Genomic DNA, 22,494 nt, shown 5'->3' on the forward strand with positions numbered 1-22,494 from the left:
CATTTTTCCCTTTTGGCACCACAAAGGCAATTCGTACAATTTACAATTTCAGTTCTGAACTTATTATATGATATCAAAGTTTAATTAATATAGTCCAAAACATCCATACAGAGTTAAGATTTAAAAAATCATAATCGGAATGCACAGAGCAATTGTTCAGCAGAAGTCCCTGACTGGAATTTCTGGCAGCTTCCTCTCCTGTTCTTCATGGTCCAAGATTCGAGCCTGTGTGCGCGCTGTTTCTAAACGGATGGTCCAAGAGTAGTGAATTCAGAAACAGAGAAAGGATATTTGGAATTCAAAACATCTCATTTGACACATTCTACGTGAATTACCTCAGCACACAATCTAAAAGCCCCTCAGAAATAGTACAACTATTCCCAATTTGGAAAAACGAGAATGGAATAATAGAGAATATTCGGGAGCTTATTTGGAAACTCATGAATTCATAAAGCAAGTCTAGTGATGGAGACAAGAGCTGAACATAAGCATCTTGACTTATTCTAGCACTAGTATTTGAATTGGAGTGCCTCGGTGGCACAAACCATGAAGCACTTGGTTACTAAATGAAAGGTTGGTGGTTTGAATCCACCCAGAGCTACCTCAGAAGAATGGCCTGGCAATCTGCTTCCAAAGGTCACAGTCAAGGAAACCCTACGGAGTGCAGTTCCACTCTGAAACATGTAGGGTCGCCAGGACTCAGAATCCACTCGACAAAAAGCAAGTGGTTTCAGTATTTCAACTGACAGCTAAACCCCCACCAATCTGACCCAGGAGAACTCAGCACTTGGGCACAGTGGGTTGGGACCAGGGCCACGTCTCCACGCAATTGTACTCTACGCCATGCTTTGTCCTTGGTTTTCTACAGCTCGCTCTGGCTGTTGTCAGTCTCCACATCAGAGCAGGTTTGGAAGCAAACAGATTTTCTATTACATCGTTAGTCTTGTGGCTCTAAAAACTGCGCACAGTTTCTTCCGTAACAGGTAGAATGTTTTCGAAAACTAATTGTGGAGAAGAAACAAAAACATTTTGAAAGACAAGGATAAAAGCATTTAAGAAATTAAAACAAAATGCTCATTTATTATTTTTAATATGTAGTCAAATATGACAGCAGTATTACACAATTTGCTCCCTTCTCCCCCTTCTAAAAAAAAAAACAAACATGATTTAATTCTGAAAACAAGCAATCAACAGAGAGAACGCAGTTTACATTTGGTCATCAACATTTTCCAGACCTTTAACAAATTGTATCACCATGGCAGTCAATACAATGGCTTTTTTGATAAAATTATTACTAGAAAAAAAAAAAAAAAGACTTCCCACATATTGTAAGCAGAACCAAAAGAATTGCAGAAAAACTTGGTTTAAGAGGCCGTGTGAAGACACCATCAATGAATTATTGCAATCATAACACTCCTCAGGTAAAAGATAGATGGCAAATTAGTGGGCTGTGGTGAAATACATTCAAACTTAGATAATTAATCTTACAATAACAATAATGAGGAAGCTTGTGGAAGTATATAGCATCTGGATTAACTGAATTTAAAGAGAGGATTCCAATGAAGGTCACACCTCTTTGGCCATCAGCCACCATTAGTGCAAATTCAGATACAACAGTTCGTACATTTGCAGGCTCAGGTACGTCAAGCGTGAGGTCATCATGAAGAATGCATGTTATTTTATCGTGAAAGAATGCAGCCCAGGGAGGGAATTCTCATGGGCATGGCGGGGGAAACAGGAATGCTGCCCAGAGGACTAGGGTAAGTTCCTAATGCTCAGTATTCCAAGTCTTGGCTTCAGTCAGGTTTTTGGAACACCTCTGGAAAACTAACCACCTCCTGAAAGACTTGCCCTTAGGACATACACGGCCTTCTCAAAACAGTGCGAACCTTGCTTGCTATGTGCTGTGCTTGCCTGCTCAGCGTCCTTCCTTTGGTTTGGCTTTCCCTGGCTTTTCAGGGTTAGGTCTTCCTCATTGTTCCCTTTCAGCAACACTGCAGTGAGCTCTGTGATTCTGACAAAGGGTACAGTTATACCCACTTTGAAGTGCATTACAAATAGTCTATGAACTGGTGCAACTGGCATAAGTCATGGACAGCTGCCCCAAGTGCCCGACTTCTCCTCCTGTCACCTTTCAAACATTTCAAACGACTACAGGCAGAATTACCAGAAACAGTAGTAAATTCCAGGCATTGGAAGTTTCCATGATCCCAGCTGGCAAGTAAAAAAGGCTGTATCTCTCCCTGTGTTTTCTTCCCTCCTGAAAATAATGTACTTCCCAGGCACTGTCCAAATGCCTCCCATCAGGCAAATGAGACTTGTTTGACCAATCAAAGACTTTGCCCTTCTCAGCGAGGGTGCCAGCCCTGAGACTGCGGTATAGTACACACAAGATGTCTGTGTCGAAACAGCCTTAGCTAAGGTCCCTGAAATGATTTTAACATTTCCTAGCAAGGGAAGCTCTGATTTCACTTAACGCTATTTCCAGAATAGCCTGGTGGACGATACTTGTTTTTATTTTCCTGCTATAAATGTAACAGACTTAGTGTGGTTTTATTCAAACCATCTCTAAAATAGTTGCTTAGACTTCACTGTGAAGTCTAGACAATCGCACCTGAGTCTGGGTCCCAAGGTGGTCAAACTTCTCAGAGACCCACAGATGAATGTGCTCTTTCTTAACCTTTCCTCAGGCAAACTGCTTTTATTTTATTATTTTATTGTCTCTGTGTGACTCAGAGTGTCTGGTATAAGGAAACCAAAGAACAGGGTCATGTCTTTTAAATAAGAAGGGGATGAATGGAGTTTCTCCTTGGTCATTATCTGACCATAATCCCTTGCTGTTGAGTTGGTTTCGATTCATAGCAACCCCATGTGACAGAGTAGAACTGTACCACAGGATTTTCTTGACTGTAATTTTTACAGATCACCAGGCCTTTCTTCTGTGGTGCCACTGGGTGGGTTTAAGCCACCAAATTGTTTGCACCACTGACGGACCTTTGTCTGACCATAACTAACCTAATTCCCTAAAGCAAGGGCCTCAACGATTTTAGGTTTGGTGTCATGAAAGAGGCTGAGTTTTAGACTAATTGGGAATATGTCATGTGTCTCTTAGTGTCATGTGTTCCAGTGTCTGAATGGCCTAACTTTGGGCTGATCCTCATTGAATACTTATTTTCCCATTCCTCTGAAGAGGCTGAGAACTCTCCGTAATAGTATATTCAGATCTTTATTTTTCTCCATGAACCAGCCCCATCCACTCCTCCTCCTCCTATCTTTACACCTCCCTCTACATAACCAAAAAAAACCAAAAAAACCCTGCTGCTGTCAGAGTCCATTCCAACTCCGACCCTGTAGGATGGAGTGGGAGTAGAACTGCACCATAGGCTTTCCACAGCGGTAATTCCTACAGAAGCAGATTGTCACATCTTTCTCCTGCAGAGCTGCTGGTGGGTTCAGACTTAACTGAGCACTTAACCACGGCACCACCGGGGCTCCTTCCACATAGTAAACATTTAAAATTAGTTTCTTGCTGTTGTATACTTTCCACAGGCAAAAAAGGCTGATAGCTGCATGATCTCTAAATGATTCATTTTGGTCATGAATACATATTTTTGTAATGTTGGGGGAAAAGAGAGACTGTTGCTAAAAACCAACACTCCTGAGGGAAGGAAAGAGGTCACTGAGATTTTTTCAACCTGAATCAAGATGACTATCGCTGTCTGCCAAGTCAAATTTTTTACTTTCTTCTATTAGGAAATAAGTTTTTTTTCGAGTAATTCTCAAGTTTTAATAAATCTTTAGACATTAGAAAAAGGTGACTACCAACGTCTGATTTTCATTTAATTTTTTTCCCCAGCCCTTTCTCCTTGATTTAAAATAGCCTAGACTCTTTCAGCATTGACAGTGATCTGGAAATTTACTTACAATAACAAGTTTTGAGCATTTCATTCTTCTAGACACAATTTGGTCATTTATAATAAATAAATTATTGTGAATCCAATGATGGTGTTTCAGTGATGGTGAATTTCATAAACTTGCTATCAAAAATGGATTCAAGAAACAATGCAATTTTAATTTTCATCTTACGTCTTCATAATAATTGTGAGAGCAGTGGACACTGGTTTAAAAATTAAGTAAGTCAGACAACAATCAATCAGTTGTATTACAATTTAAGTTGGAACTAGAAGGCCAACTCAATCAAAACCTTAAGAAGTAACATCACCTTGATGTGGCAGTGGTAGGGGAGATCGTACACACACTTGAGGCCATCTGGGTTGGAGTTCTCTGACTCCCATGACTGTGTTGTAAGAGCTCACTCCAGGTCTGTCTGTCAAGATTCTACAGCCTTAAAGGTTATAATCAAGGCTTTCAACAGTGTATCTATATTAGCAATTTGTAGTGTATAATTACGAATATCTTAAAAGTTTGGGTTGGTCTTTTAGCAAAGGAGTAAAGGGAGCCTGATATTCCATTAGCGGGATTTGTTGTTATTTCTGGGAATATTCTTAAGGGGCTGTCTTTGTATAACTTGACCAAGCTTTCCGGTTGTTGCAAAATAGACCCAAGTACAAACTGATCAAAGTTAGCCAAAGGAAATCACTGACCCTAGATGAAAACTGGCATAAGGCACATCAAATGAGTAGGGACTTTGGCTTTACAGATTTAAACATTCCGACTCTGAAATTTCAAATTTTCAATTACTTGAGACAGTGAAGTTTTTTTCTTCTAAAGAGGATAACTACACACACACACACACACACGTATCACCTACTACTGCTTTAAGTCCATAGTTGAGTAAGTAATGGAATAGAATATTTTGATAACACCAACAAAAAAAATTTCAGAAATTGAAAGCAGAAACAGAAAGCTCATTCAGGTCTACTTAAAACTAGATGTTACAAGCTTCAACTTCTATGCCCATTTTGAAGAACAAGACTAAGGAATAAGATTTGTAGATGTATGAAATCACCAAAAGAAGTCCCCCAAAGCAAAGTCTCTGAGATACTGAAGTTGTAGGAGACATCAAGTCCCCATGCCAAAGACAAAAGTCAGCTAGTAGAGCAGCAAAGCATATTTAACAGTCTTATCTCTAGCTTTGAAGAAGTTCATTCTCAAGTTTGCAGAGATAACCAATCTTCAATCTTAATAAAAATGTAAAACCATAGATGGAGAAACAGAGAAGGATGATGTTGGGCTGTGGTAGAGCTAGTGACTTCTGCAGTCCCTTCTAATTTAAAGAGTTTATGATTCCATTCCGAGGCTTTTAAGTAAAAACCTCCCTATGTTGAACACTAAGCAACAAGAGAAAGAGGAACATTCCTTTTTGACTCCTAATATATTTGCTCAGTGGTTGGTTTTGCCCCTTTTCCTCCCACCCCTGACATTTGACAATGTCTGGAGACTTCTTTAGTTGTTATAGCCTGGGATGGGGAACTGTTACTGGCATCTAGTCCATAGAAGACAGGGATGCTGCAAAATACCCCACAGCACACAAGACCACCCTCCCTTCCCTAACAAAGAATTAAAAACAAAAACCAAGCCCATTGCTGTTGAGTCGATTCCGACTCAGCGACCCTATAGGACAGAGTAGAACTGCCCCATAGAGTTTCCAAGGAGCGCCTGGTGGATTCAACCTGCCAACCTTTTGGTTAGCAGCCATAGCACTTAACCACTGTGCCATCAGGGTTTCCCAAAAAAGAATTATTGGGCCCCAAATGTCAATAGTGCTGAGGTTGAGAAAACCTGAGATAGACTAATGAATGACACAACAACCACATACACCTGAAGTGCAAATGCTCCTTGGATACATTGGTGTATCTGGAATAGATGTTTTTCTTTGACTTTTAATACCTCTAACCTAAAAACAAGCATATTGATAATTGAAAAAGTCACCAACAAAAAAACTGGAGCAAGAAAGTGAAACTTCATGTGTTGCATCTGGTCAGTAAGAATATACGTAAACTGCAAAGTGCTCTTGGGTCTGGGACAATTTTGGATGAATGACTTTTCTTCTCATAAATGAAATGAACAGATCATTTGAAATAGAGCAAACAGCACAGAAGTGCAATGGTGTATTTTATTTTAGAAATTTTCTTCAGACACTTGATAGTTTCCTATGTGCGTATAGCTCAAAATTGGAATTGGAAATTGAATAGAGTAATATGCATCCTGTGGCTGTTGTGTGCTGTTGAGTCAATTCCAACTCATAGTGACTCTATAGGACAGAGTAGAACTGCCCTATAGGGTTCCCTAGGCTGTAGTTTTTCTAGGAGGCAGGTCTTTTTTCCCACAGATTGGCTGGTGGGTTCAAACTGTTGACCTTTTGGTTAGCAGCTGAGTGTTTAACCATTGTGCCACCAAGGCTCTTTGATATTATCCTAATACCTACTTGCATAGCTGTGTTTGAGGATTTCCTCATATTATAATTATCCGTTTATATGCCTGATCACTCACTATTTGTATTTATCACTATATTCCATAAGATCTAGCACAGTGACTTGGTTCCAGTATGCGCTCAATAAATATTTAAATGAATCGAGTGGTTGAATGAATGAACAAATAAAAGGTTGAATCAAAGTGCTCTGTAAAATGTAAATTGCTTTACAAACGCAAGTTAGTATGAGTTTATCATAGGTAATAACACAGACCTCATGATATTTACTCAAAAAGCCTCCTTAGGACAATGATGTTAAAATACTTTAAAGGGCAAGTAGAAATTGTGATTCTATACCTGGTAAGAAAATTCCCTATGAGATTATTAGTTTTCAAGTGTAGTTGGGAAGAAATATAACAAAGGCATAAAATCTTAAAATGGCAAGAGATAAATAGTATTGCTAACTTAGACGGCCCCAGGGAATTGAGGGTAAGGGGGTATGCAAAACCACAGAAAGATCATATAATAGCTAGAACTTGAAATAACTATGAAAATGGCCCCATTGAAAGCCAGTAATATGAGAGAGGAAGATCCACATTCCAGGACGGAGTAGATAATCAATACAGTAAATCGAGTTAGCTTTTAGATGGATTGTACCTTCTAGGCTGTTTGGTTGGCCTTAATTGTGGCTGAAATGTTGGATACAAGGAGAACTGAAACAAAAATTACCACCAGTAAGGAAATTTAAGGCCAAGCCCAGTTCTGACACAGGGAAAATTACTGTATTTCTCTGGGCCTCAGTTTTTCCTAATGTATAAAATGAAGAGGTTGGATTAGGTGACCTCCCATGATTCTGCCATATTGATGCTGACGCCAAAAGAGGGGTGCAGGTAGGAAAGTAAAAGCAAGAGCAATATTCTGGAATTTGTGAAGAACACTGTAATAAAACATCTGAAAAATGCCTAAGGAAACACAAAGCAAAATAGCATTTTATAAGCACAAGAAACCATAACCACAGGAACTACTGTTCAGTTAACCAACCACTAGTTGCCCTCGAATGATTCTGACTCATGGCAGCCCCTTGTGGGTCACAGCAGAATGGTGCCCCACAGGGTTTTTCATGACTGATTGTTCAGAAGCAGATCCTTAGGCCTTTCTTTGGAGGTGCCTGTAGGTGGGCTTGAACCTCCAACCTTTTGGTCAGCAGCCAGAGTAACTCGTTGCACCACCCAAGGACTCCACTGTTTGGTTAGTCTTATTTAAATATTAATTTCTATTAAGGATTGGACGTGTAACCAAGACATGGATTCTAGAATTTGTTTTTCTCAAATGCACAACAGACACTAGGGAAATCCCCAAATTTCACAAGGAAATAACACAGAAGTTTCACCAAAAAATGGGTAAATTATACCAATCTGAGAATATATATTATCTGGATTCTAGCATAATTTAAAGTAATTTTATTCCTTTTATATAGTCTGCATTTGTAAGCTTTCACATCTAAAATTAAGCTCAACATTTTTATATTTTAATAGCACCTTACATTTGTGTTATAGGGATAAGATGAATATTATTAAAATATTTGTATCTGAGGTATTTCCTTCTAAAGAGAAGCTTGATGGTCAGCTCTTGGGCCTCTCTTTCCCATAAGGAGAGAACTGAAAAATCAGAAGAAACCGGAGATGCTAAGAGGCTCTACATAAAATAACCGATCCAGCTGAGGGTGTACATGGGGGGCTTTGGCATGGGAGAGGAGAAGACAGTTGGGACAGATGTCACCAGAGGAATTATTAAAAGGAGAGATAGGAAAAAAGGAATTTAAGCAAGTTTGTTTTGTATTTTGAATGCATTCGTCTTTGGCATTTACTGTAGAAATTTATTGATTTGATTGTCATTGAATGATTTTGAACTGACGGGCCACTCTTTCATTGAATGCAAATTCGTGCTGGTATTAGACCAATAGAAGTGCTTTCTATGGGTTATATTTATATAAGGCTTTAAAAGTCTTATATAATTAAAATTATCTTTATTTTCCAAAATTGCAAATTGAGACTCATAGAAATCAGAGTGATTTTCCTAAGACAACAGAGTGGAGGCTCAAAGCTGTGTCCGCTAGTATTCTTTTCATTACTCTATGGTGGTTTTCTGAGACCAAAATCACTTGGATATACCCAAACGCTACTAAATCTTCTTTCCTTCCTCCTTCTTCTCCAAGAAGACAGAATTAAAAGAACTCTATAGCTCCTTGGAAACTCTATGGGGCAGTTCTACTCTCTCATAGGATTGCTATGAGTTGGAATCCACTAGATGGCAATGGGTGTGGCTTGGTTTATAGCAGGTCTTGTGATGATGGAAATGTTCTATCTGTATTGTCCAATGTGGTAGCCACTAGCCGTGTGCAGCTATTGCACTTGAACTGTGGCTAGTGTGAGACTAAGGAACTGAATTTTAAATTTTATTTAATTTTCATTAAATAGTCACAGGTGGCCAGTGGCTATTATACTGGACCGCACAATTCTGGAGGTTACATGTGAGAGATTATCAAATGCCGTAGGTATTTCAAACTAAAATAATCATTGGAGGGTAAACCACACTTTATCTTCAGTTTTGTTAGTAAATCTTGAATTTCATAACCTTCATAAACAAACCAACATTGTGCTTAGTGCCATCCAGTTGGCTTAAGATGTTTTTTTCTTGACTTGTAAAACCTTTATTTAATCGCTGAATATTATTTTTACAAGTGATTCAGATGAAACAATTAACTTCCTCTGTTATCGTTTACCTGATTTTGCTAGAATTTTGTGTGCGTGCCTTTGTATTTTTAAGTTATTATTATTCTCTCTCTACTGTGATTACTGTGCCTGTGTGATCATAGTATATTAAGTGTTGTACTCATACACCCTCTCTAATACATAAAATATGCAAGTCAAAAGCATCAATGTCCACTCTGAATTTCCGGAAACTGTGTATGTTTGCTCTTCCTTTGCAGTAAATGGGCATCAAGAAAAAGCCAGCAATATAAAACAGCAAAAGTTTCATGAGAAAAGGGGATTCAGCCAATATTTTCCCTTACCACTAATGGATTCATATACAACACACTCTTATCACCACTTATAACTGCTAGTTTGTTGAGAAGTTTTCCCAAACTTAGCAGCCTTTTTACTTCCAAAAAGTTTTCTCTATTATTTTGTGCTCTCGCTCACTGAACAATTCAGAAGGTTTTATATTTTCCCCCAGAACTGTCAATTCTTTTGAGTCTAAAATGGAAGATAAACCATGAAGGGTATAAGGATTACTAACAAAAATTGTGTAAGGATATATGTGTAGGATTTATATAATTGCCAGTCAACTGCTATTGGAGGCTGCACCACGACAGAAGCTAGTGAAAGAAGCATCATCTTATCCTACAAGGAAGTCATCTACGTGTCCCTTATGTATTGGTAGAATACCAGTTGCACCAGTTATACTGGCAAGTCATTTGATTATTGCTATCTGACCAAACCTACTCCCCAAGAATAAGTTGTGATATTTCATATAAACTGTACATGGTTACAGCAGAAAGATTGTCATCACATCCTTCAATCACCTTGCTTTTTAATTTGTTTTCCCAATTACTGAGTTAGGAAAAAGTTAACCACCCTCATTCAATACTTAAAAATGTAAAGCAAAATATATGTGACAGAAAACAGCACTCATTGACTTCAGACAATTCTGGACTTAAAATATGCTATCATGTTAGTGGGCTGATGCCATTCAATGTTGACACTGTGTTAAGATGCTAAGCTGTTAGTAAAGTGCTGCTTACAAGACATCTCTGCTCCTTGATACCTGAATCTGCAAATGTTGAACACCGTACAAGAATCAACAGCTTCTTGGCACAGAATATGAAAGTGTCATAGGTCAGGATGTTGATGAAATTATACACACAGTACCTGAATTTAAACTTTAAGAGCTCAGTATATATGAACCACTTTACTCCTTTACTGATACCTTTTCTTTTTTTTCATTCATGGGGAATTTTCCAAATTTGGATTGTGATTACAGGGCAAACAACAGGTCTATCTAAGGAGATTTTGCTTCTGCTTTTTCTAACCAGGGAGGGAAGGGGTTCATATGCATCAAAGAGTGGCTCAAACAGGCAGGAAAATTATCGGCACTGCAACTTATTGAACCACTTTTGCTAAATGACATAAAAATATTCTAATATTAAGGATTATTTTACAACTCTATGGAAATATGCAGTAATGCATCTTGCATTTGTTTTGTCTTGGTGACAAAATGCACTCTTAGAGTCACAAGAGCCTGCCTTGTGTTAGTTATAAACAAAAATATATTTATATATATATATTTATGTAACTACTATGTGCTTTAAAGAAAATTACTGTATGATTCAGCAGGGTTCTAAAACACTGTCATTCTTTTTTATCATCAGGGATGTGTGCTGGACTTGAATGGCTTCTTAGGAATCAGCAATGAAATGGGCCGTTAGTACTGAAAAAGCAAAAACTGAAAAATCTGTATGTTTAATATCCCTTAACATTGTTGCTTCAAAAATGATTAAGGAACTCTTTTTATTGTTTCCTTTTGCTTCCTTCAGCCAAGAGCAACTGTGGACTTTGCTTGACTTCACAGTTGGGAAAATGGAGGCAAAGCTTCTTAAAACAAGTCAGACGTTCTAACCTGAAGCAGGAGAAATGAAAGCCTTATTTGACATTCTCTCTTTCCTAACACAGAGATAAAGGTTTGGAAAGTCTGTCACAGCCACGGAAAGGGTACTCACTATGAAAAAAGAAGGAGGCACAGGTTGAACCTCTTGTACAGATAAAAGATGTGTCCTGTAAGTAAAGAACTTCTTGGAACAGATGGATCTAGACCAGATAAACAAAATCCTTTTGCCACGTGTCTGTTTTGAAAAGATAGAAAATCACCTATTTTTGTTTGTTTTTGCTCTGGCACGAACCAATTTTTTCAGCAATCCTGAAACATTTATCTTTTGAGTGCAAGGGTTAAAGCTTTGGAACACAGTTATCTTTGAGACCAGAGAAGAACATTTGAACCAAAGTTATGGATCCCTTGAGAACTAAAGCTTTATTATTATTATTTTCTCCATCCCTATTCAACCCTGCATCTAAGCCAGTAGCACTGTAATCTTGTCATATTGATAAGTCCACAACAGATGTTCTGAGTGAACTATAGATGTCATTCCACTAGTGAATTCTATGTTCAGTGGTAATATGGTATCTTGAGTAAATTTGATTTTTTTTTTCTTTTACCCTTCCTGGGCTGGGCTTGTCCAGAAATCTTGTCTCCTTCAGGCTACAGCAGCCTTGGGCTCCATTGTATGTATGTGTTTTTCTGTTTGTCTTAAAGGTATAGGCAAAATTTTAGTCTTAACACCTGTAGGCCAGTACCGGTGCTGCTCTGTTCTAGAAATTTTAGCACTGCTCTGATACAATAAAACCTTCTTTCTCTCCAACTGGTTCTACTTCAGCATATGCAGGATGTCCAGAACCTCTTCGAAACTTCATTGCAGGCCATCTGCTTGGGCGTCTCTGAAACAGAAATGCAAACATGAGCACCAGGGCGAGGATCACATCGTAATAAAAAATATTTACCAAGTATTTTAGATGAACTGTTGAACTAAATTTAGTACATATTCAATTATCTTTTATCATTGCCAGTTGGAGATAAGTGCTCCCCTCCATACGCCCTCAAAGCCCTATGCTTACATCTCTGCTATGGCACTACCAATGCCTGCCCGATAGTCTCAGCCACTGCTGCCCCAGAGCACCGGGAGCTTCTTAAAGGCAAGGTTTATACCCTAGGCTTCTTTCAGTCTCAAATATTCTAAAATGCCCAAAACGTAAGCAAAAATGAACTGTAATAAAAAACGAGTCTTAACATATAACCACTGCCACTTCCTCTTCTGTAGAAGTCACTAATGATAGTACGTCCTTTTATGGATTAATGCATTCAAAACCTAAGGCCGCACAATTCTACACAGTTCCTAGAATTGTGCTTCAAATTATTTGCTGGACTTCCTAGAAAGTAGACTAAAATATCACTTCATATCTCTAGATAATATTTCCTTACTAACCTAAAAATTCCCATGCTTGAATTTTGGGGCTTGAAAATTAACAGATGTCATATCCTATAAGTGGTATCCCTCATCAGAGGGTGTGCACAATCTTGAGCCTACGTAGTGAATACCACGCATAGAGATAATACAGGTTATTTGTATTGACGGAAGAGAGTATTTTTCCACAGCACTACTGCCATCGAACTAGCCTTCTGTGATTTTCAAACACAAGTGCTGAAATGAACTACTAAGTTACAGCAGCAGAAGACACTAAAATGCATTTCATCGGCACAGTGTCACTAGAAACTATTACTCCATTTATCTAAGTGCCCGAAATTTTGGGGTAAATAAGACAATAAGTATTGAAGGAAGTTTATTTCTATCTAAGAATTTTCATGTGAAACAAGGTTAAATATCAGTGCAGATATACTGGCATTTGTTGACTTTTTTTAGATCTGCCAATTACATGCCACTGTCAATGATTAATGGCTATGGAGAGTTTTCACATCAGCTAGGAATGAGTATTAGCTCTACATTCTGGGAAAAAGAAAACCAATCATGATAATTATATTCTGCCTACTAATTTTTTTTTAATTATATTATGCGCTGTCTACATAACATTATGTGGTCAGAATGCTTTAAATTTATTAGCTGATTAAGTCCTATTTTCCAAAAGAAGTTAAAACTAAACCCACTGCTGTCAAGTTGATCTCAACTCACAGGGACCCTACAGGACAGAGTAGAACTGACCTCAAAGGCTTTCTGAGGCTGTGAGTTGGAATTGAGTCGATGGCAATATGTTTTGAGTTTAATTTTTAAGGAAGCTGACTGCCACATTTTTCTCCCACAGAGCGGCTGGTGGGTTCAAACCATGACCTTTTGGTTAGCAGCCCAGTGGTTTAACAATTGCACCACTAGGCTTCCTTAAGTTGAAATTGAGAGGGCTAAATAAGGAAACAGTATGTCAGTGTTGGGACTGAAAGTCATCATCAGTGAAAATATACTCACTAAACACCTCCAGGCAGGTGGACACTAGCACTCATGGTCACTCCTGTTTGTGGGAAAAGGCCAATATGCCTCTGTGCTCACTACTTATAACCCCCACTCTGGGGTGTCAGTGACTTCACAATTGGGCTGCTCTGAAGCCAGGGCTGCCAGAGTCCTTTCTCTGAGTCAAGTGGCATGACTAGGTCTTTGCTCTGCATTGCACCTTTCAAAGGCCCACCTGGCCATGGGTCCTGCTGGCAGGTATAGCCCTGTGAACTAGCACTCATTTACAAGCCTAGCACATAAAAACCTTTTGGCTGCAGGTGCCTCTTCCTTAAAAAGAAATACAGATGATAATGACATTGATGAGGATGCTTGTGAAAGTTACATTTTAACTATATTTCATGCTTTGTACTAAGTGATTTATATACATCATCTCATTTAACATGCATAACTCAATCATTTACACTTACAAACCTGTAAAGCTAACAAATAGCAGGGTCAAGATTTAAAATGAGATCTCTGTACCTCCATGGTTAATTATCCCCCTTTCCCTACAGTGTCTCAAATATATCTTTTTAAAGACTCTACAAATACAGAAATTAGTTCTTAAAATTCAACGATTTGTGTAAATTCTGGCAGGCTTACCATATTTTAGAACTTATGCAAAATTTGTGAACATGGTTGTATGTTTATATCAGCCTTAAAAATATAACATTATTATCAACTTCAGTATTTTGTCAGAAAATCAGAATACTAAGTCAATAATTCTCCATCTTCCGATGAAAAGATGTCACGATGGTTGATAAGGCTTACCATGTACTTTGAGAGCTCATCCCAGAGACCCTCAAAAAGGAAGCACAAAAATGGTGGACAAACAGGACAATGAAGCTTCCTCTGTCAACACAATACAACTTATCTTATGAATTGTTTACATATTCCTGAACATAATTTCTCGTTTTTTTTTAATTACTCATTGTAGAAAAAAATATAGAGAGCTACGCCAACAAGATAAAAAAATCACAAGAAATCCCACCACATGTACATGATTTGGTTTAAATTATGAGTGTGTATCTTGCATTTACACTTCTATAAACATTAACTCCTTGCCCATACAGTTTTCTAAACTCCCTTTTTCCCCCCACTTAACTACCTACTGTGAACAAAATTTACTACGTACTGTGAAAAACAATTAACTAAATAGCAACATTATTTTAAATGTCTGTAGAGTATGCTAAAACTATGGCTAAATCATAATTGATATAATCAATTTGATATTTTTGATAATATGAGTAACATCACAATGAATATTTTTGCTGCTAACCTGATAGGCCTGTATCTGATCAGTTGCCTTTATAAACTCTCAGAATTAGAATTACTGGGCCAAAAAGACTGTATCAGTTATTTATGGAAATACCTGATAACCAAACCAAACCCATTGCTGAGTTGCTTCCGACTCATAGCGACCCTACAGGTCAGAGTAGAACTGCTCCACAGAGTTTCCAAGGAGCAGTTGGTGGATTTGAACTGCCGACCTTTTAGTTAGCAACCGTAACCACTTAACCACCACACCACCAGGGTTTTCTGAAATACCTGATGTAGTACCTGAAATAGTATAGTTGGTGCCAGATATTGTGTTGAAGGGTGTGTGACCAAAAAAATGTACAGAACTTGGCTTCTAGTTCATATGACAGATAAAAATCATTTCAAAGGAAAGGGATTTTCAAAGTAGGTTAAAAAGGTAAGGAAAATACATTAGAGGAAAATTGATTTTGTTGTTGTTGTCAGTTGCTGTCGAGTTATCTCCGACTCATGGCAATCCCATGAGCAACAGAACAAAATGTTGCCCAATCCTGCACCATCTTCACCATTTTTGGTATGCTTAAGTACATTGTTGTGGCCCCTGTGTATTTTGAGTGTCTTCAAACACAGTAGGCTTACCTTCCAGCACTGTATTGCACAATTTTCTGTTGTGATATACAGGTTTTTCCTTGGCTAATTTTTGGAAGTAGGTTATCAGGCCTTTCTTCCTAGTCTGTCTTTGCCTGGAAGCTCTGCTGAAACCTATTCATCATGGGTATTTGAAATACTGGTGGCATAGCTTCCAGCATCCCAGCAACACATCAGGTACCACACTACGTGAAACTGACAGGTGGTGCAGGTAGACTGAAGACAGATCTTAAATAAGCATTACTAAAGAGCCACAAAATACAACAGGTATAATCCACCTACAAAATTATTCAAGACTGCTGTTTTATTTGTGCAAAATGGAAAATTTATATTTACTTCTATAGCTTTTTTTTTAAAATTGTACTTTAGATGAAGGTTTATAAAGCAAATTAGTTTCTCATTAAACAATTTTAATACACATATTGTTTTGTGACATTGCTTGCCAACCCTGTGACCTGTCAACATTTTCCCCTTCTCAACCTTGGATTCCTCATTTGCAATCATCCAGCTTTCCTGTTCCCTCCTGCCTTCTTGTCCTTGCCCTTGGGTTGGTGTGCCTCTTTAGTCTTGTATACATGGTTAAGCTATGTGCATTTTTGTTTGTTTTATGGGCCTGTCTAATCTTTGGCTGAAGGGTGAACCTCAGGAGTGACTTCAGTACTGAGTTAAAAGGGTGTCCGGGAACCATACTCTCAGGGTTTCTCCAGTCTCTTATTTCTGCAGTTTTTGACTAGATTAAAAGCAAAGACATTTTTCACAGTAATATCTTAACATTTACACTTAAATCTAACAAATGTATTACAACTGAGGTTTTAAAATTTGCTCTTTACATTCTTTTACAATTTCTATCTTACTCTGAGCCCTAAAAATGCAGAACAAAGAGTAAACAACTTCCCAAAATTCTGCTTTCTTTCTAGAACATTTTCACAAGGAAACAGGCACTGTAGGACCATATCACAGAAAAATTGTATAAGCATAAATAAATCACTTAATGTCCTTGTGCTTCCGTGTTCTTATCTGTAAAATGATACCAGAGGCATTGTTCTCGAAAACTCTAGGGTGCTTATACCTGCATGCCTGAGATAATTGACTCTGAAGTCATGAAGAAGATACTTAAAAAAAAAAAATCCCTCCATGGTGTGGATTTTCTGATGATTGTTCCTTCTGCCTCCCTCTGTTAACTTTGGTTGTTGTTGTTAGTCGCCACCGAGTTGACACTGGCTCATGGCAACCCCATGCACAACACAATGTTGCCTGATCCTGGTCCTGCTCCATCTTCATAATTGTAGGTATGCTTGAATTCACTGTTGCAGCCACTGCATAGTTTGAGTGTCTTCCTACCTAGGGGGCTCATCTTCCAGCACTATATTGGATAATAATGTGTTGTGATCCACAGGGTTTTCTTTGGCTAATTTTTGGAAATAGATCACCAGACCTTTCTTCCTAGTCTGTCTTAGTCTAGAAGCTTTGCTGAAACCCGTCTACCATGGGCAATCATGCTGGTCTTTGAAATAAAGGCATCATGGCTTCCAGCATCACAGCAACACACATGCCATCAAAGTACGGCAAGCTGACAGAGGGATGGTGGCCATTAACTTTTAGAATCCCTGAATTTAAGGGAAACCAATATAAATTAGTCCTAACTGAAACCACTTTTCTATGTCAATCTGCAGTTGCTCAGAGATTCTTGTAAATCAAAACAGTGGGGTCATCAATGACTTTTAATGAAATGACTAAGTATTTCATTCTCATAGAAAACTACTTAATGTTAAAACTACTATGAGCCATCTACCAAGTTCGACTGGGAAGGGCATGGGAGGAGGGTCTACAAACCTGGGTTTCATCTCTGGCTTTTCCATGGGCTTGCAAGTGTGATGGAACAAAACCCAACATTTTAGGGCTATCTTATACTTCTTTCTCAAGGCTTTGACATTTCCCAAGTTGTGTTCTTTTTAGAATGGCTAATTTAAATTGTTTCAGAAACTGATAGAGGCCACAGGGTCACTTGCTAACACAGCAGGATGTATGCTGAAAACTGAAAAATTCAAACCAGGCTGTAATATTAATTCATTACAGAGATTCAGGAAGTCATGCCTCAAAACATTACTGGGTGTAATGCGTGGGTGATCTCTAATTTCATTCCGAGAATTATTTATGTGATTAACTGCATTCAGAAGAAAATGTGCACACTGATACACCTGCACTGAGGTAGGCTGTGCAAGCAGGTAGTCTCCCTAATTACTCCTTCAGCACTATTAATTGAACAGCCATCCAGATCTGTCTCAATGGTCTGTGGCAAGATAATTAGCTGAAATATCCACAAACTAACCTGCAGGGTATCCTCAGTTAGCAGTGTACACAAAACTGCAGCTGGAGGCCTCTCTTCAAGCTCAGGGAGCAAAACAGATTGTGCTTTTTGTTGGGCTAGATGTGCCCTTGAAAGAAAGGTACTAGGCATGAGTGTGAATGAAAAGGGGCTAATTTTGAAATTCAAGGACCAGCTGGAAGACGCGTGTGGTACACGGCATAATGACATCTGACAAGTGGTTGATTTGAAATTTCTGGTATTTTCTGCTGCTTTCCTCAAGTGAGAGTGGTAAAATGAAGAGAGGTCTAGATTACGAGACTTGAACAGTGTCATGATCCAGTTCCCAGCACAGGATCTGGGCAAAATACTTGCCTTCTCTGTCACTCAATTGGTTTATCTGGAAAACAAACTAAATTGTTATTTTTTAAACTTTTTTAAGCCAAAAAAAATCTTTCTTCTAACATAATCTTACTTGGAAGCCCAAATGAAACTAGGTCTTGTTTAATCATAATGAAGGGGTCCCTGCTGACAGACCCTCTCTGAGCCCAGAGGGAGCCCATGAATCCTTTACCTTCTTAGAGCATGCTTTTGGAAACTACAGGACTAAATCCGTGCTTCTCAAACTTTACCGCACATACAAATTACAAGGGATTTTGTTAAAACACAGATTTTGATACAGCAGGTCTGAGGGGAGGCCTCAGATTCTGCATTTCTAACAAGCTTCCAGATGCTGCTGCCACCGCTGATCCACTTTGCTGGTCCACAGCACACTGTGAATAGCAAGTGATTCTCTAACGTCTCTTTGAAGCAGGAAAATTCTATATGAGTCAGTGGAAGAAAAAATGCTGGATTTCCACCTTCCTCGTATCTTTGGTGCACCTTTGTGGGAACTGAATGCACATTAGCACAGGTGGGTCAACCTTTCAAGATTTAGCTTTAATAAAGTCTGACTATCCAGGGAAAGGGAGTTTTTTTTTTTCTGTTTCATACTTCTATATACAATTATTGTCTATTCTTATTTTTGTGTTGAATATTTCTTCAGTATTAATTTATAAGGCTCTACATGTAGGGTTGTCAGATTTAGCCAATAAATATACAGGACACCTGTTAAAATTAAATTTCAGATTAACGAGTAATATGTTTCATGTATTTCATAGAACATACTTATCCTAAAAAATTGCTTGCCAGGCAGAATCAAGATGGTGGACTAGTCAGATGCAATAAGCTAATATGTTTGATGTATTTCATAGAACATACTTATCTTAAAAATTGCTCATGAGGTGGAGCCAAGATGGCAGACTAGTCAGAAGCACTAAGCCATCCTGCTGCAACAAGACCCAAGGAAGCAAGCAAAACAGATAGAGATGTCAATCCTAGAACCTGAACCTTAAACAAAGAGATAAAATATTAGATTGGAAGTCACTCAGGAGAAGAAGAAACTGATACAAAATGGGAAGGAATAGAGATACAGAGTGGAGGTTCCTGACCAAATGGCATGACTCAGCATTGCCATCTTGGAATAAAGGCAACAACTCTGCACCCAGAAAGGCACCTCTATGGAATATTCAATAGGTGATAGAGGTATGGCATGGATACACCCAGGACTAAGTACTCAAGGAGATGCCCAGATTCTCTCACCCGGTAACCTCGGGAGCACACTCCTACAACCACTCCCCTCTAGTGAACAGAGGCTATAACTGCCCCACCACAGCAACCACGAAGGCCAGCATCAGAGTGCCAATTCACCCTATTGCCTTTCTCCATCTAGTTCCATCTGCCCCTGCCTTCGTCCTCCCCTCTTGCCACTTCTCTCCTTTGCCCTGCTGCCTATGGTCTTGAAACGATGCTGCTTGGACCCCTTCCTGCTGGCTCTGGACCCCTCCTGCCACCTACCATGGCCCCAAGGGGACCAGGTCTGCATCCTACAGACAAACAGCCCATCTCTGTCTCTTCCCTTCCTGCTGGATCTGTCCTGGTCCCCCACAGCTGAGCGATTGATCCTGCACAGCAGGACAAGGTAGTGAGAACTATTGTACCCACAGATGAGCAAGTAACAAAGCACACCTGGCCCACCCACCCAGACACAACCAAACAAAACAGAAAAACAGGATGAAACAAACAAATCTATAATCAATAAATAGAGAAAAAGATACCTGAATGTCTTGGAGACAGCAGACAATAGCAAAACATATTAAAAAACAGGACAAGATGGCTCCAGTAAGCAACTAGAATAAAGCACCAGTTGACCTTCCAGCAGAAGAAAAGCACTGGAACTACCTGATAGGGAATTCAAAAGTCTAATATTCAGAGCTCTCCAAAGGATTAGGAAAGAGATGAAGGAAAATGCAGAGGAAGTCATGAAAGACATACAAAACCAACCAGAACGTAGCCAAAATCAAGGAAAACATAAAGCAGTAGAGGTTTTTATATAGAATAGCAGTGAAGTATACATTCTCTTCCAATGTACATGGACCATTCTCCAGAATATACCACATCTTAGGTCACAAAGCAACCCTGAGAAATCCAGAGCACTGAGATAATACAAAGCATCTTCTCTGATCACAATGCCATTAAAGTAGAAAGTAATAACAGGAAGAGCAAGGAAAAAAAAAAAATCAAATACGTGGAAACTGAATGACACCTTGCTTAAAAACCACCAGGTAATACAAAAAATCAAAGATGAAATAAAAATTTAATGAGAAAATGAAAACAAATCATGCCAAAACCTATGGGATACAGCTAAGGTAGTGCTCAGAGATCAATTTATAGTAATAGGCATATGCATCAAAAAAGGGGAAAAAAATCATAATGTTAGCCCTACAACTTGAACAAATAAAAAGAGAACAGCAAAAGAAACCCACAGCCACCAGAAGGAAGGAAGTAATAAAGATCAGGGCAGAAATAAATGAAATAGAGAAACAACAGGAAGAATCAACAAAACCAAAAGTTGTTCTTTGAGAGGGTCAACAAAATTGACAAACCACTGGACAAACTGACAAAAGAAAAACAGAAGAGGAAGCAAATAACCCAAATAAGGAATGAAATGGGGGACATTATAACAGACCCAACTGAAATAAAAAAGGTCATAACAGAGTACTATGAAAAACTACTGCAACAAATAAAGAAAATATAGAGGAAATGGACAAATGTCTATAAAAACACCACCTACCTAAACTAACACAAACTAAGGTAGAAAATCTGAACAGACCCATAACAAGAGAAGAGATTGAAAAGGTAAGAAAAAAAAAAAACAAAAAAAACTAACAAAAAAAGTCCTGGCTCAGATGGCTTCGCTACAGAATTCTATCAAACATTCAGAGAAGAGCTTGCACCAGTACTACTGAAACTATTTCAGAACACAGAAAAGGAAGGGACATTCCCGAATTCATTCTATGAAGCAAGCATAACCCTGATACCAAAACAAGGCAAAAACACCACAAAAAAAGAAAATTACAGACTAATATGTCTTATGACTATAGATGAAAAATTCTCAACAAAATTCTGGCCAACAGAATTCCACACCATATAGAAGATATAATACACCACGACCAAGTGCTACTCGTACCAGGTATGCAAGGATGGTTCAACATTAGACAATCAATCAACGTAATCCACCACTTAAATAAAATAAAAGAATCCCATGATCATCTCAATCAACGCAGAAAGAGCATTCCTGATAAAAACTCTCAATAAGATAGGAACAGAAGAGAAATTATACAAAACCAACAGCCAATATCATTCTCAATGAAGAGAGAGCCTGGTACTGGTACAATGACAGACACATTGATCAATGGAATAGAACCGAGAACCCAGATATAAATCCATCTACCTACAGCCACCTGATCTTTGACAAAGGTCCAAGATCCATTAAATGGGAAAAACACAGTCTTTTTAACACATGATGCTGGCAAAACTGGATGTCAATCTATAAAAAAAGGCAATAGGGCCCACACCTCACACTACACACAAAAACTAATTCAAAATGGATCAAAGACCTAAATACAAAAACAAAAACTATAAAGATCATGGAAGAAAAAAAAAAACAGTGTCAACACTAAAAACCAAAAACCTAACCCATTGCTGTCGAGTCAACTCTGACTCATAGTGACCCTAAAGGACAGAGTAGAACTGCCCCATAGAGTTTCCAAGGAGCACCCGGTGGATTCAAACTGCTGACCTTTTGGTTAGCAGCCATAGCACTTAGCCACTACACCACCAGGGTTTTCTAGTACTGTCCACACTAGGAGCCTTAAGATATAGCACTGACAGCATACAAACCATAGTTAACAATACACAAACACCAGAAGATAATCTAGATAAATTAGGCCTCCTAAAAATTGGACACTTATGCTCAGCAAAAGACTTCACCAAAAGAGTAAAAAGAGAGCCTACGGACTGGGAAAAAAATTTTGGCTATGACATACCAACAAAGGTCTCATCTCTAAAATCTATAGGAAAATCCAACACCTCTACAATAAAAACACGAAAAATCCTATTAAAAAATGGGCAAAGGATATGAACAGATATTTCACCAAAGAAGACATTCAGGCAGCTGACACATGAGGAAATGCTCCTGTCCACTAGCTATTAGAGGAATGCAAATCAAAACTGCAATGAAATAACCATCTTACCCTTAAATTACTGGCACCAACCCACCCACCCACCCTCCCACCCACCCACCCACCCACCCACCCACCCACCCACCCACCCACCCACCCACCCACCCACCCAACCAACCAACCAACCAACCAACCAAACAACCAAACAAACAAACAAACACCAGAAAGGAACAAATGT

General features: G+C 38.6%; 1 protein-coding gene across 1 annotated transcript in view; it reads right to left on the minus strand.

The window, feature by feature from the left end:
* Positions 1 to 1,049: 1,049 nt before the first annotated feature.
* PLXDC2 (plexin domain containing 2) overlaps positions 1,050 to 22,494 on the minus strand; it is a 547,478-nt gene continuing 526,033 nt past the window's right edge. The window contains exon 14 of the mRNA XM_049881892.1: positions 1,050 to 11,925. Within this exon, the coding sequence (XP_049737849.1) occupies positions 11,809 to 11,925 (117 nt within the window). The 3' untranslated portion in view covers positions 1,050 to 11,808. The remainder of the gene's footprint in view (positions 11,926 to 22,494) is intronic.

This window comes from Elephas maximus, chromosome 4, assembly GCF_024166365.1.
Source record: "Elephas maximus indicus isolate mEleMax1 chromosome 4, mEleMax1 primary haplotype, whole genome shotgun sequence".
In the NCBI taxonomy this organism is placed as follows: domain Eukaryota; kingdom Metazoa; phylum Chordata; class Mammalia; order Proboscidea; family Elephantidae; genus Elephas; species Elephas maximus.